Below are 15,541 nucleotides of genomic sequence, written 5' to 3' on the forward strand. Positions count from 1 at the left end.
GCGGTGCGGGGGGCGGGGCGAGGGCGTGGTCCGCGTGACGTCACCAGCCGCCGCGCCCATCTCCCCCCGCCCACCTTCGACTGCGTCTCTCTCGCAACCTCGCTCCCACCACACGCCACTTTCCAGCTCCGGCTCAAGCTGCTCGCGCGTCTCCAGCTCCTCTCCGCGCTCCTCCAGGTGAGGAAGAGGGAGCAAGGGGGAGAGTCGACGCGCTGCTCGCGTCCCTCACCGCCAGCTCCCCCGCCTTGCCCTCGCGGCCCCGCGGCTTCTCTCCGCCGCGCCGTCCCGAGCGCCATTGCGGCCTAGCGCGACAGAAAGCCTGCGCGTTATCCTGCTCGTGCTGCCGCCTGATGCTCGACCACGGCCGACGGCCGCGCGCGTGGCTCCTGCCCGAGTTTCCTCGAGCGCGAGGCCGAGGCGCGATGCGTCGTCTTGCGCGCCGAGCAGCGGCGGCGACGACGGGCGGCTTAGGTCGCCGTCGTCGGCGCCGTGTCGCGTCGCGCCGTCGTGTGACCTTGGCGCGCGGTTGGGCGGGCGGCATGGGGCGCGAACAGCGCCGCGCTATTTATACTGCCAGGGGGGTGGAGGAGGAGGCGGCACGGGTTGAGGTGCACGCGGGGAAGCAAGACGCGGCGGCTAGGGCTTTAGATGCCGCCTCTCTCGCACCTCCCCACACCGTGTTTGCAGTAGCGAGACACCGCCCGACAGTGCTGGGTGGTGGTGGCAGCGAGGAGCAGGGCAGGGGGGGGGGGGTTAATGCGCACTCGAAGCGAGCCGTCCATCTTGCACGCGGCGGCGCAGCGCTCTCTTCTCTCTCCCTTTCTCTCTCGCTCGTCGAGATGTTCGCTCAGCAGGCTTGGGTGAAACCCGGGACAGTCCGGCAATTGGGATCTGTGAGCGGTTGGCAGGAATCGATTTGAACCTAAATGTGGTGGGATTGTGGTGTACGTTATCCCGGAATATTTCGCCGAGATTTGATAGACATAGGCTGACAGAAATGTATGGGTTTGATGTGTGGAATTCGTGGCAGACTTGGCTCAAATACGTTATTCAAATGTGCCTTTTTCCCCCCTGCAGATAAAATGGCTGTCCCACCAACCTTTGTTGACCTTGGAAAGTCTGCCCGAGATGTCTTTTCGAAGGGTTTCGGTGAGTGTCTGCACGGTGGCCATGCGGGGCTGGGTGTGACTGGTGTGGTGCAGTTTAGGCTGCAGGCCGTGTGTGTGCCTTGCGAGATTGGAATGAGGTAGAGCGTGTCATTACCTGCATGAACCACGGTGTAAACCACTATCGTAGTAGGTTGCTGTTAATTGTTTGTAGCTTTATACTTACAAAGTCATTTTGTATATATTGATAATTTACTTATCTACATAGACCAGCAATATTTCAAGACGTTCTAAGTAAATGTCATGCAATTTGATCAACGCTCCCGCGGGATGTTTCATATATGATTTAACACAAGTCGCGACTTGAGTCTCAACTTTTGCTGTTATGTAATTTGTTATAAATTTGCCGAACAGCTCTTAATAAGTACGTGGCTTCTATACCATGAGAACGTTGCAAGTTCTAAGGTGTCGTGGAATGTTACGGTGGTTAATTATATATTCATGTTTTGCTCTCAGGATTTGGTCTTGTGAAACTTGACCTGAAGACAAAGACTTCTAGTGGAGTGGTGAGTTGTAGAATTATTGGCGAGGTCACGGTATTATTAATACAAATGCCCTTGTAAGAGGATAGAGCGAGTACTGCTTAAGTTCTTAGTTTACACTCTCGGTGACTGCATAGGGATTACAGTTGCAGGTAACGGGCACATAAAAATAAATCTTATTTCCGTAATTAGGTTTAGTCCACGTCTTAACATCTTCTTTGTGCATGTTAAATTCGCAATGTGTGCTATAGTCATCTGAAAGCCTAAGATAGTCTACTGCAACGGCTGTGCAATATAAGCCCTTGAGTGACGTCACCATAGGGCAAATGACATTGCTTCCAGGTCATTCGACGACGCAGCCATTAGAAACCAGATCCAATCCGTTCCTTGAGCTGCATAGTTGTGTGGGGGCGACCCTATTTTTTGCATAACCTCATTTCCTCAACCTCCATGACTAAGGGAGTGATCATAAAATATGTATATATTTTTTTTTGGTTAGCTTGTGATCTCCCAAGCTGTAGTATATTTTGTATTTTTCTGCTCCACTTTGAGAGAGAACGCGTCCCTATTCCACATTGACCTTGTAATGTCGCTACTCTTCATAGTGGTCTTGTTGCAATTTGCTTGACTCGGTAAGGCTGTTTTAGGTAACTGGACTGCGCCCTTTTGCCTGGTTTTAAAAACACATTGGGCGACATTTATATTTGTAGGACCACGCCATATATTTTTTTTTAGGGATCCACAATACATTTTTTTCAGTTTATAATTGTGACTGCACTCAGTATCTTAATTGGTTATCAACATTAATACAAGTTGACAAGCCAGTCCAGTAGTTTCCTTTTTTGTGGAAATTAAGTGCACCTCTTAATGATAATTTACATTGAATCCTAATAACGCCTTAGCATCCCTCTATCAGAATCTTTCGTTGATCTGAAGCTCTTTTTCACAGATGCACAGTTGGGGTGGGTCAGCAAGCTATTTGAAAAAAACACGAAATAAGAGCAAGATGGAGGAAAAAAAGCAAGTCACGAAAAATTAATATAAATAAATTATAGATGTACAAATTGCACAAGTACATAAATTCCTGCCGATTTGACACCAATTGCAATTTTGGGCAGCAAATCAACAGCCCCAGGCCACACCAAGACAATACAGTCCCTCGATTACACAGTAAAATGGGCAAGGTTAAAAGTTACAAATCACATGGGCAAATGTGGCTGTATTATTGCAGTAATCTTCTGCTTGAGGATATTTGTTGAAGGATAATTTAAAAGGTTGTTCCAAAATGTTGATGCTGCAATACCAAAGGCTTTGTCACATGTTCCATTTCTGGTTCTATGGATCGTTAAAAAGCAATTGGGTGGACTTATTAGGTTTCTTGGGTTTGACAATGAGGTTAAATATTGTGCAGATTTGAAGAGGGCCCAATGTAGATTTCTTATGGTATCATGTGATGTCAGATTAGGATCGAGATTCCACATAAGCTTTTAAATCTAAATATACCTTATTCTGACCCTTGGAACTCGTATGTTAAAACAATTGCACCAACGATTATTCGGCATTCAAAGTCTATCTTTAGTCCTTGCTGAATATCCATGAATCCAAAGGCTGCCCATCTGACATTCTTGAATGAAGGCACCACCCTGTGAATTACATCACAGTTAATCCATTGCCCACAACCCAGAACACCACTGATAAAATCCACCAAGGTTGTGATGATTGTATAAATTTGAGAGCTAAATGGGTTAAGTCGATCCTTGGCCATTTGCAATTTTCAACCTTTCGATTATGAGTTACGCAGTATACCAATGACGCCACCAAGGGCAATTGCTAGTAAATATGTGGTCGTAATAGTCTTCAAATTGTTCCTTTAACCCCGTTTAGCCAAAATGCACACCTTTAGAGTAAAACAGATTTTTGTCGATTTGATTAAGTAGAATTGACAAATGCCGGTAGACCTCGCTTAACATGACCCCGTAGAACATTGAATCGTTAGTGCTCTGTCCTGGAGATTTTTTAAGAATAAAAAAATTAAATCAAAACATTTATAAAGCGCTTACGAGCAAGAACACAGCAGTGCTAGCCACGAACTTAACGCCCCCATCATTCGCACAGACAATGAGAGAAACCTACGTTCTGAGTCAACCAGATCCCACCTGCGAGTCTTATTATCACGATTTGTTGTCGCGATTATATATCTATTTTTAAAGATATGGTTTTTCATTGTTAGACAGGTCAAAACTCACGAGACCAGTATAATCGTCTCAGCCTCCACGTAAAAGAAACCTCGCCACAGAAATTTAGACTTGAGGCCATCACTAAGATCATGGAGGTCCTGAAACTTCTCTCTGAGAATTACCCGGATTTTGGAGTGCAGTAGCTTCTCCAATGTCTGCCTTGTATTAGTACAGTGTAAAGCACTTGCGAGTACAGTACGTAATAGTGATGTTATAAAAAAAATTATGAAATGTTTACCATTTGTATTAGTGCTATCACCGATACCCCAATGAAGCCATCCATATATTGCTCGTACGAAATTAATAATGCTGTTAGGATAACATTCCCTAAATATACCATGGTACCCTGTTCACTGCTGATTTGATTTGCGCTCACTTCAGGAACGCAGCTTGGCGAAGTCTGCCTGCAATAGCACATCCCACTCACCATTTATCCTGTACACTCGTACATAAATAATGCACCATTAAGTAAGCAAATGTGCTCTTAAGACAACAATTGTGTGAAAAGCTCTTGAGAAAATGACATGGGACAGATTAGGGGGTTATGGTTTGATAATGGGGTGGATGGATTCTACCATATGCACATCCCATTGTCATAATCCTCGTTTTGTAGCGCAAACCACTCGATTACTGAGGTCTGTGCATTCCATTGAAGCAAACCTCATGGACTTACGAGTTTCTAGTTCATTGTGAAATGCTAGCAATAATAGCATATTGGGCACCTTCCCACGTGTATTTCACATCAACCGATACATGGATAAAAATACCCAAAGCATCATTCATGACACCACATAGGGTTTACATGCACCTCAACCAATATGGTTTATTGCATCACGTGCACATTCTGCTGCCTCCACTCCATTGGGAAAACAGCTAAATGCCTCAGAAATAGATTTGCTCAACATCTGTCAGCTGTCATGTAGACATATCCACACCAGTGGCTCGTCACTTAAACAGCGGACACCACAGCCCCAGTGACATGTCAGTGTGTGGCTTGGTCTTTATCTGTGGTGTTAATGCGACGAGAAATAATGGACATTGCTACCTCTTAAACTGATTTTTTATCGAATCTTCCTTCGTATTCCTTAAACTGACTCGTTCAGCCAAGCAGGACTGAGTGAATGCGTCCACACTGAAAACGTAACTTTATTATTGAGTGCAAGAGAAATTTGCCTTTTTAATTGCGTTTTTGGTTTCATAGTTGTACTTCACATTTCTCAGATTGTGTAAGTAATGTAGGGAAGTTAAATTTATTTTATTGAAATGGTAGTTGGACTCATTAATGTACTTTCGGATTTGTTATAAGACCAAGACTTCCCACAATGCATTGTCAGCCATTTCATAAATTTACTTTTAACATAAGTTAGTTTATAAATATTTTTCATTTTTGAAGTGTTTGTCTAGTACTCAATATTTCATAACCCTTACAAACTCGGTCTCTGACAGATGTGTTCTGAAGAAGGCCCATTGCCCAAACGTTGTTATTCACAAATATGATAATCTTTATAAATGTAGAGGACGTCCGGGTGGAGGGACCGCTTGTTAAATCACAGACAGCACACAGGCACGGTATGGTTTCACTTCCTCTAAAAGTAGCCACATCCAGGTAAACACGTTTTTACTGAGCCACTGATACTTAACTCCCAAATACAATGAAGACACGTGGCCCGCCAGCCTGCAGGCCGTTTTCCACTTTTTTTTGTGACCGCTGCTGTAGCTGCGCAAACCAGCCGCTTTTCCCGTTGGGAATCTGCAGCACAAGAGATCCGTGACCCCGTGACGTCATGCACTCATTAGTATGCGGGTTGATTCATTTCCTCTGGCATAGCTCTGCAGAACTACGCAATGCGTTTTCCTCTTCACTTTTTCGTGCGCTTAAGCTTGCCAGGTGTTGCACTACAAATTTGGCAACCAATTCGTGCGGTGATAATTACGTGTTTTATTTGTAACATAAAGTTTCGGTTTAAAGTAATGTTTTGCTTACCATTGGACATCCACTCTTCTATTGAAATGTAAAAAAATTACATTCTATAACAATGATGTATGTAAATTGCTGTATTCATATTATATAGCACGGTGTTACAACAGTGAAAATGAACACAAATTAATTTAGATTTTGCTGCATTAACTGGTTAAGTAGAGTAGTAATGTGCTACATGTAACGTTTGTATACATTGTTTTAGGTGTTAGTTTTATTTCAATGAATGCCGTTGTGAAAGTATGATGTAATAAAAGCTGCAGTATAGCTGTCACCATAACATTTCCACACTATCAGATATTAATATAACAGTATTTTATATCTAATTATGTTTTTAGTTTATTTACTAGATGTTATAACTCATTGTGTTTAAATATAAAACCATCCCTACCTGTGGTGCATGATGCTGGATCGTCATGGTTTGGCATTTTTAAATAAAAGTTACATTACCAAATTAGTTTTGGGCTGCATCCTTTAACTTTCTTTTGCAAGTTTTGGATGTTTTTGTATTCTATATTCAATAGTTTCTGAAGACGAAATTATCCCGATGGTTCAGTGGTAAGTGTATGGCTTACATGTTCTATATTAAATAGCTGCTCTTGAAAACCACTGTTTTGGTTGCTCGGGTTTTGTGTTTGTGCTGCAGGAATTCTCTACGAGTGGATCATCTAATTCTGAGACTGGCAAAGTGAATGCCAGCTTGGAGACCAAATACAAGTGGGCAGACTATGGCTTGAACTTGACGGAGAAGTGGAGTACTGATAACACGCTTGCGACCGAGATATCAGTGGAAGATCAGGTATGTGTACCACACAACATTTTCTATCCTAATTCAAATGGTTAAGTACAAATGCATTCTAATGTTTCTGTTATTGCCAAGTGAGCAAAACGTGAAGTCATTTAAACCTGTTAAGCTTGTGTTTATATTGAACTTAAATCATTACATACTCTCCAATTATAAATTATACTTTTTTGGAGGTAAGGATTTTACTGTACCTGTCTTTTGAGAACAGAAATAATGGCTTATGAATCTTTTTTATGGCAATGTATCAATGCAAATGTGGTATTAGTGGCCGTGTTAATAATGTACTCTCTGTGCAGCTTGCCAAAGGACTTAAGCTGACATTGGACACCACATTTGCTCCTAACACCGGGTAAGCATATGATATACCAATACGTCATGTATGCATATCAACTTTTGACCATGACGCCAGCACACAACGGCCTACTCAATTCAAATAATGTCACGGGATCTTTAATGACCACTCTGAAGGAGATGGTACATTTTTCAGTACTACTTTTCCAGTTATAACCGGGATGGCCTATCGGCTTCGAAATCTGAACTTCTGCGGCGAATGCCCGACTGCTGGGCTATGGCACCACCTCACACTGGCAATACAATATTTAGTACATTGAAGGTTTTTAAACTACACTCAATATTTACAATCGTATACTGATAATATATTTTGTATTTTGTTTTAGTAAAAGGTAGTTTTTATATTGTAAATGCAGTAGGGTAGGTATTTTCTTCTGCTGTTTGATGTATTGTTTGATTTGTTATCTTGGAAAACCATTGCATACTATGAATATTCTTGCATGATATTCTTATCGACATCTGCTTTTGGTCAAAATCGTATCCTGTTTAAAATTTACGGTCTGGATTTTATCATTGGATCTGACGTTTTCTAAATTTGTATCGCGGTGTGTACATGTCCAGCGCTTTTATCAATCCACGGCTGGGTGAGGGCCTCGCCACACTGCAGGGTCTTCGTGATTATTGACCATACTTCATGCTGGGTAGTGCGGCATGATTAAGGCGGAATAGAAACATTGAAGCATAAACCTATGATTCAACGCTGGATTTTTCTGCACTGCCATCTGGTGCCCACCACGTAGATATATCGCCTATGATCTGTTGTTCATCATGTCGCCCATCCAAACTCCAGTTTCAAACCGGATTTGCTTCCAATATCCAACAATGTGTATTCTAGGTGATTTTGTCATAGGAATTATACTGTTCAAAAAATGTAAGTGTGGAGTTAGTTTGTTTACTTGTACATGAATTTTAATTTAAGGCTTTTGTGACTGCAGGGATTCATATACTTGTACATGCTTTTGTAGAGTGTATTAAACACACTCTACACAGTGTTGTACATTTATAGTGAATGCTACTCCCATATTTTAGTGTAATAAATTGGGTGTACTTCCCCACAAACTACACATGGAATACATCATGGAATTTAACATCACGGGTTCACTGGTGTGTGGCGTTGGATGGCTTATAAAGTACTAGCTTTACTACCCGGCTTCGCCCGAGACTTGGATTCTTGTCTTGGATTAATACATGGCCTACGTGGAGGGCGAGGGGGGGGGGAATGCGTGACGTCAGCAGGCACACTGCGTGACGCTCCCGCGTGCAGGTGACATCACAGACGTGACGTCACCGCTCACTTGCCGTGCAAAATATATCCATTATTGCGCCCCCCCCCCCCCCCCCCAAATACAAAAGTCTATTTTTATACTCTTGCATTGTGTACAGTCTGGAAGCTGCTCACATGCCAAATTTCAAGTTTGTTGCATGTTGGGAAGTATGCTAAACATTTCGAACAGACACACATTCACAAATTTCCCTTTTTTATATATAGATAATCCACTCCCAAAATATCAGATTTAACACTTGAGTTGCAATTATTTTTCATTATTACCAAAAATCTTACAGTAAGTGTCTCATAAATGTAAATGTACTGTTAAAAAAATGTATTCCTTAAAATAGTTGCATATTTTTAATGACGAGCAGCTGTTGAATCATGTACACTTGTTTGCGTTTCATGTGTGCTGTGCAGGAAGAAGAGTGGCAAACTGAAGTCGACTTACAAGCGGGAATTTTTGAACTTGGGCTGTGACGTGGACTTGGACTTTGCAGGCCCAACTGTGAATGGCGCAGCTGTGGTTGGCTATGAGGGATGGTTGGCTGGCTACCAGCTGGCATTTGACACAGCCAAGTCCAAGCTGACCCGTAGCAACTTTGCCATTGGATACAAGACTGCTGATTTCCAGCTTCACACTAATGTGTAAGTACCTGCACATTGTTTTACAGAATCTCTGTAATGTCGACGCAGATGGTTCCATATTGTATCTCTCCATGCTTCGTTGTGCACTTTCAGTTTTTATTTCATCTCCATTGTCAGTTAATATGTCACAGCACATAATATACACTGACAACGTTGAGGTATATTGGTGTCGATTTTTATTATCACGTTGAATTTTACAGAAGCACACTAACCTGCTCTCGATTGCCAGTTTCACAATGATCCTGCTGTGTTGTTAATGACAACTTTGATCATGCGAGTTCCTGTCATCTTGGGCCTGTGCGCAGCAAATGTGTAAAAAAAAATGCTCCACATATTTACTGTTTTGTTGCTCGAACAATTTTATTTTAATTCATGGCACACATAAATGATTGATATTTTACTCATTTATCTCGAGTCCAACTTTGCAGCCATCTTAACTCAAGTAATATATGAATTTTATTTTCATAGCTTGTTAAATGAGAGTTACAATGAGAGGGGTAATGCTTTTAGCATTCATATTTGTCGTCATTTCTCTATCATTTTAAAAATATATATTTGAGTTTTGCTGTGAATAGGCTTGGTGAAAGCAATCACCAAGGCTGCTGAAACAAGAATAATTATCATTGGCATCCTTGTGGAGAATAAAGTATATCGATTTTTATTAAAACTATAACCCATATCTAACAGAAGGTCCCTTGTCTATTAAAACATCTGGCAGTTCAGCATTGGTTCAAGCAAGCATGACTGCTGACGAGACACTATGTCAAAACCAGTCCAAGTTTGTTTGTATGACACCAATGCTGCTGAACCTCACAGAAGGCTGTCACTCATGGCGTGTGTATAAAATATTTTCATTTTGATGCAGAGGGACAAATATAGTAAGGAAGGTGTTATTAATTTGATCACTTTATGAATGGTTTGATAACAAAAATCAGAGCTTTGGTTTGTGACAGTTTGGATGACTGAATCCACTGAATCAAATCCCTACTCAGTCTACAAGAGATTGACCTAACATAAATTGTTATTAATTTGCCTTCACTTGAGTGAGATTGATTATATTCGGTCACTAGAGGAAAATATAGTTCTAATGAGCTTAATGTCATGGTTGGCACCTAGTATGACATTAAATACATATGAAGAGGGGAAATGGGTGTGCATTTGTTAAATCAGCTGTTTCCCTTTTTGCATCGAATAATTGAAGCATCATTTTACATTGGCGATATATAATGTGTAAAGCTTTCCGTTTTTCAAATGTCAAGTTTATTTTGTATAACCACGTGAGAACTTGACTTGGATAGTGGCATTTTCAGAAGTGAACTGGGTTACCAACATTATATAAGCCTTAACATAAAAGCATGTACAACAATTAATCAAATAGAAATTTGAGCAAAATTGAATATAATTGAGCAAATGTAACCGAATTGAACAATAAATATAAAACGGTGCAAAAATATAATTTTAAATAAAAACAGTTGGCCACGACAAAATACTAAAAAAAACCCAGTAAAATCAAGTTAGGAATGGCCAAAATACATGTTTTAGTGATTATTTTACACAGGCAAGGACAAATACAATTGCAATTAAAGTTATCCTACAAAATTGAAAGCATCAATTTTCTTTTCAAAAATGACATCCAGATTTTTAGGGCTTGAACAGAGAATAAGAACTATGTGAGTTGTTTGTCCTCTACATATGATGAAGGGCAGTTTTCTGGGAGATGGGACCAGAGGTTTGTCATAATATAAAGGTGTGACCACACTGCAATGCGGTTCTTTGATTTTTGCTGAAGATCCCACGAAGTGGGTCTTCGTGTCTGTGGGTGTAACTTCGTGTTTGTGAGCCGATCTCTGCGGGCTCATGGTTGCGAGGGTCGGTTTTTCCCCCCAGTCCAACCCTGAAAACACCAAATGTCATGTTTCAACAGCTATGTTCACGATTGATATTACCTCCTTGACAAAATCTTAGGCATCATCCCTTAGTGTTGTTGTCTGCTAAAGCCCACAACTCTCTGCATCCATGTCATGGACCTCCATGTGTTCTCTAACAAATTAAATCATTTCGAAGACAAGCACATGACATGTTGGAAAGTGAAAATATATGCATATCCTTCGTATGAATGTTTGAATATGTATACAAAGCAATTGCTGTTGAATATAAGCCGATAAACGTTTGCATCTTGAGGTTTTGAATGGATCAGGGCTTGTGGAATTATGATGCTCTTTATTCAGATATTACAGTGACACGTGGTTTGATACCTTTTTCCACCTAAGTGTTCTTTTTCATGCGGCTGCCACCATCGTGAACTTAAATCACATTTTTGTTGCAGGAATGATGGAACGGAATTTGGAGGCAACATCTACCAGAAGGTCAATGACAAGCTGGAGACAGCCGTGGATCTGGCCTGGACTGCGGGCAGTAACACGACCCGCTTTGGTATTGCTGCAAAGTACCAGCTGGACTCAAACACTACTATCAACGTAAGACTGCCGCTACAAACATCTAGGCATTGGTCTATCCTCGCACTGTTCAAGAGGCTTTTTTACATCACCATTTTTGCTTTACCAGAATGTGATTGTGTGTAGGGCATGCTTTGGATTTTGGTAAAACACATCCACTTGGACCATCAACCATCTGGAGTAGTTGAATGATTGTCTCGGTGTGTTGGATCCAGGGTGGACACAATTTATTTTTAGTTGCCACCATTTTAGAATTATATGGGACATCCCTAACAAGAATTCAGAGGGCAACCTTTTCAATTATGCACATGGTTGATGTAGTATTAATCAATTTTTGTCAAGAGCGTTTCATATATTTGTATGTATGCCATTTAAAACGGCATTGCAACCAAAATTGGGAATAGACTTTTACAGATGAAACAATAGCTTATAGGGCTCAAATAAATAATGCCTGAATATTATTTCCCTAAACGTCTACAAGCATAAAGGCAGGGCATTTGGGATTTCTTACAGCAGGAGTTAGGGGTGCACTTACTCCCCATGCATTGACAACTTCTAAAGTTGTACAATTTATTTACGTCACATCGTAGAATATTACTCATTAGGTTTCATGTTTAACGTTTTAGAAAAAAATAAGATTGATTACATTGTCATTTTTAAGATGTAAAGTCACATATCCTTTGCACTATTCCAGGAAAGTTGGTGCCTTTTGACAGCCGCTTGCGGCATGTGCACAAATATGAATGTTGTGGCGTACACTTTTTTGAGATTTCAAGACTCGGGGCAATACAAATTTTCCTGTTTATGTATCAAGTTGAAAATTGTTCTGGAAAGCACATGTTTGTCTTTTTGGAAGCTTGTATAACTGCCTTCATGTTGAGTTGTTAAACAGTAACTAATACTTAAATTGTTTTTATCTTTCAGGCCAAGGTTAATAACTCCAGCCTCGTTGGCTTGGGGTATACTCAGACACTTCGGCCTGGTGAGTACAAGATTAATCATGTTTTAATATTCGTAATTTCATTGATTATACGGTTATGACGTTTGGCAACATTGACAAATTGCTGTAAGATGCAACAGCTTTAGTGGCGGTACATTCCATATGTTGCTAAATTCTAAAGTTTATTTTTTCAGAAAATTGTCATTAATTTTCTCAACATTGTACATTCGGTAAAAAACATTTTAACATTTTTTCAGAAGAGGGTTAATTGTGGTTTCAAGTCACTAATATGCATTTTCCACATCAATGTTGTGTGTGTTACAGGTGTCAAACTTTCACTGTCCGCCCTGCTTGATGGGAAGAACATCAATGCTGGTGGCCACAAGCTCGGCCTGGGCCTGGAGTTGGAGGCTTAAAAGAGTGGCCTACACCAACTTGAGCTGTCTAGCAACGTTCTGCTGTACTTTACAAGGCAGTCATTATTTTATATCTGTGCAATTAGCTTCAAATTTAGTTATCCCATGTTACCTAGTGAACACTAGTTAACCTTAATTCCCATGTAACCCTAACCGTGTTTATTCACGTATGCATTGCGTATATGTATCCATGTTTTAGATTTCTTTAAAGCATTTAAGTCCTTGTGTTCTTTAAGTTTGTGTAAATGCATAACCGTTTTTGGGAGCCTCTTGTATATCTTGGGAGTTATTTTTTGCCTTTTTAAAATATGCACCTGTGGTTCATTTGTGCATGTTTCACTTTTCTGTTCTGTTATCTGGTGGCATAGTAAACTGCCAGGTGACCCTAACTGGCCTTCGTAGTTCTTTATAATTCACCTTGACTTGATAATATTAATTGCACACGTTATAAAAAAAATCTGCCCTGTAAGGTACAGCATTGTCATTTTACCCAAACATTTTGCCAATGCTGTTTCTTTGCTCTCCTCAGTTGGTGTAATAAATTAACGAACCTAATTGGTAACTCTCTTGTGTATTTTTTTGAAAGTTAACCTGAGGCTGGTTGTCACGAAGCCATAAGCCACAACGTGTATGCTTGTATGTTCACAATCTATTACGTTTAAGTAACCAATTTGCACATGAATTGGTCTACATTTTGTGAAGATGCATTGCTTGCTGAAGTATTGCCAATCTCTTAATTTTTATTGCAAAGGTGTTTAAATTTGGGTATGAACATTTGCCCTGTAAACATTCAGTGGTGGAATAAAAGCTGTCTTGTGTAAAATTTAAGTTCCAAATTCCTGTGGACTGTTTGGGAGCTTGTAACCTCGGTTAACTTCACAATAAAAAATAAAAGTGCATGTTTTGCTGTTTCAGCTTCTTTTGCTTTTATCAAAGAAACGATTTTAACATGAACTTTAAATGTGACCGTTATATTGGCTTCATGTGGGTAGTAGAATATTTTTTCACCTTTAACATGTGTAAGGTTTACCTCTGACCCATGCATGTAAAATTCATCCCACTTGGCACCTCAATGAAGAACTGTTGTATGATCAGCTGATTCTATGGCAATAAATACAATCTTAGGGATTTCCATTGTCTGCATTGTGTTGAGTCAATATGCATGCCAGTGTTTTTATAATGTCTTTTGAGACATCGGTCCTTAACATGGTCAAACCACTGGTACATCTTGGCTGTGCTGTTTTTAAAATGCAGCTACTCTTAAATATACCGTGCAGGCAAAAGTGATGATGGTATTAAGACGATCACAAGGAATTGTAGGTCTGATTAATAATATGCCGTTTATGTCACTGGGAACTGAAATTGCTGAAAATCACTACCCAAATTCATTCACGATGTGTTATTAAAAGGTAAGTAATGGATTGGTTGTAACAGTCATGATTGTAGGGTTAACATTTTTGCTTTGCTTTTTCCATAATCGAATAAAACATTTCCGGATTTATTTAAATGACAAACTGAACTGTTTACATGTTTAACAGCTAAATTGTGTAATTTTAAATACCCATTGCCTTTACATGGGTTCACTACTGTTGATCGGCAGGGTCGCATGTTTTGGGGGTACGGTCGTCTCGGCTCTTACGGTATTGACGGGATGAAATTCCACACCGATGCAAAGGATTAGGTGGTGTCCTCATGTGGACATATATGGTACTGCGGTAGAATGTATGGCTGTCTGAATGCACCTTGTGCATGTGTTAACCTGAAAGCTCCCTAACCGAAACCAGAACCCCTGAAATGAGGGGTAGGTAACCAAAATAACAAGAGCCACTATTTTCGAATTCGGTATAAAACTCGATGCATGTGAATAAAGTCTCAGAGCAGTGCTTAAAGAGCCGCAGCTTGCCGACAAATGCCTTTGCTGGACATATGCAGACCTATAAGGGGCCGTCCATAAATGACGTCACCTGGGGGGGGTGTGTTAAGAAATGTGACAACACGTTCTACTTAATTAGATATACTTTTTAATAAATGTTTTCTCCAACAGAGTGCAGCGCCACATTAAATATGCACTACAATGACAATAGTTTAAAGCGATTTGAAGCATGTTTTTTTTCTTGGGGGGGGGGGGGGGGCAGAGTTTTGTGACGTCATATTTGAGGGGGGTCTGACTTTGTGACGCCGTGTGACGAAGGGGGGGGGGGGGGGGTCAAAAGTCGTCCAAAATCGCCGTGACGTCATTTATGGACGGCCCCTGAGTTATAAAATACGGCTAAGTGAAGCAGATGGTTTTAGTGTGCTTGAAGCTATTGCTTTTGTTTCAAAATCTTCCATTTACCAATTCCCTATCACTGGAGACAAAGGAGAGCCCATTGCTGCTCCTTTTGTTTATAAAAGTCACCTTGCCACATAGCTACCACCTTAGTGCTGCGTGGAATAGAATCATCAAATAATACATTATTTAAATGATAGCCTATAAAGGGCAGCGTACTTCACCGTTGAAACGGGTATTTTAATACACACTATAGACAGGAAGGACAAGATCAAAGGGCTCACATAATGCGCATTCATAATGTATGTTGACTGATGAAGCTAGTTGTAATTACTGGCAAAACGTCGTACTCAGATTATTAATGTTGTGGCTTAGCTCTCCAACACACCGATGTGCTGTACTAGTGACGAATTGGCATGTTCTGTTAACGTGACAACCGTTACTCGTTGGCTGTATTGGTGGTGGCGGGTTTTTACGATACGTTTATATATTTACGCGATCTAACCCCCCAAAAAACCTCTCTATT

General features: G+C 40.6%; 1 protein-coding gene across 1 annotated transcript; it reads left to right on the forward strand.

Annotated features, from left to right (window-relative positions):
* Nucleotides 1-13,645, forward strand: LOC133350721 (voltage-dependent anion-selective channel protein 2). The gene is made up of 9 exons (XM_061565380.1): nt 1-177; nt 1,078-1,149; nt 1,623-1,672; nt 6,510-6,662; nt 6,965-7,017; nt 8,707-8,934; nt 11,261-11,411; nt 12,315-12,372; nt 12,655-13,645. The coding sequence occupies exons 2-9, from the start codon at nt 1,083-1,085 to the stop codon at nt 12,744-12,746; spliced, it is 852 nt and encodes a 283-aa protein (XP_061421364.1). The 5' UTR covers nt 1-177; nt 1,078-1,082; the 3' UTR covers nt 12,747-13,645.
* The last annotated feature ends 1,896 nt before the right edge of the window (nt 13,646-15,541 follow it).

The sequence above is a fragment of the Lethenteron reissneri genome, chromosome 34 (genome assembly GCF_015708825.2).
Source record: "Lethenteron reissneri isolate LAM-NWPU_2019-01 chromosome 34, ASM1570882v1, whole genome shotgun sequence".
Classification (NCBI taxonomy): Eukaryota; Metazoa; Chordata; class Hyperoartia; order Petromyzontiformes; family Petromyzontidae; genus Lethenteron; species Lethenteron reissneri.

Bases quoted from the DNA above. Each gene is read 5' to 3' on its own strand.
- LOC133350721 (XM_061565380.1), top strand. From the start codon at position 1,083: ATGGCTGTCCCACCAACCTTTGTTGACCTTGGAAAGTCTGCCCGAGAT. The intron at 1,150-1,622 runs GTGAGTGTCTGC...TTTTGCTCTCAG, and splicing joins TGTCTTTTCGAAGGGTTTCG to GATTTGGTCTTGTGAAACTT. The intron at 11,412-12,314 runs GTAAGACTGCCG...TTTATCTTTCAG, and splicing joins ACTCAAACACTACTATCAAC to GCCAAGGTTAATAACTCCAG.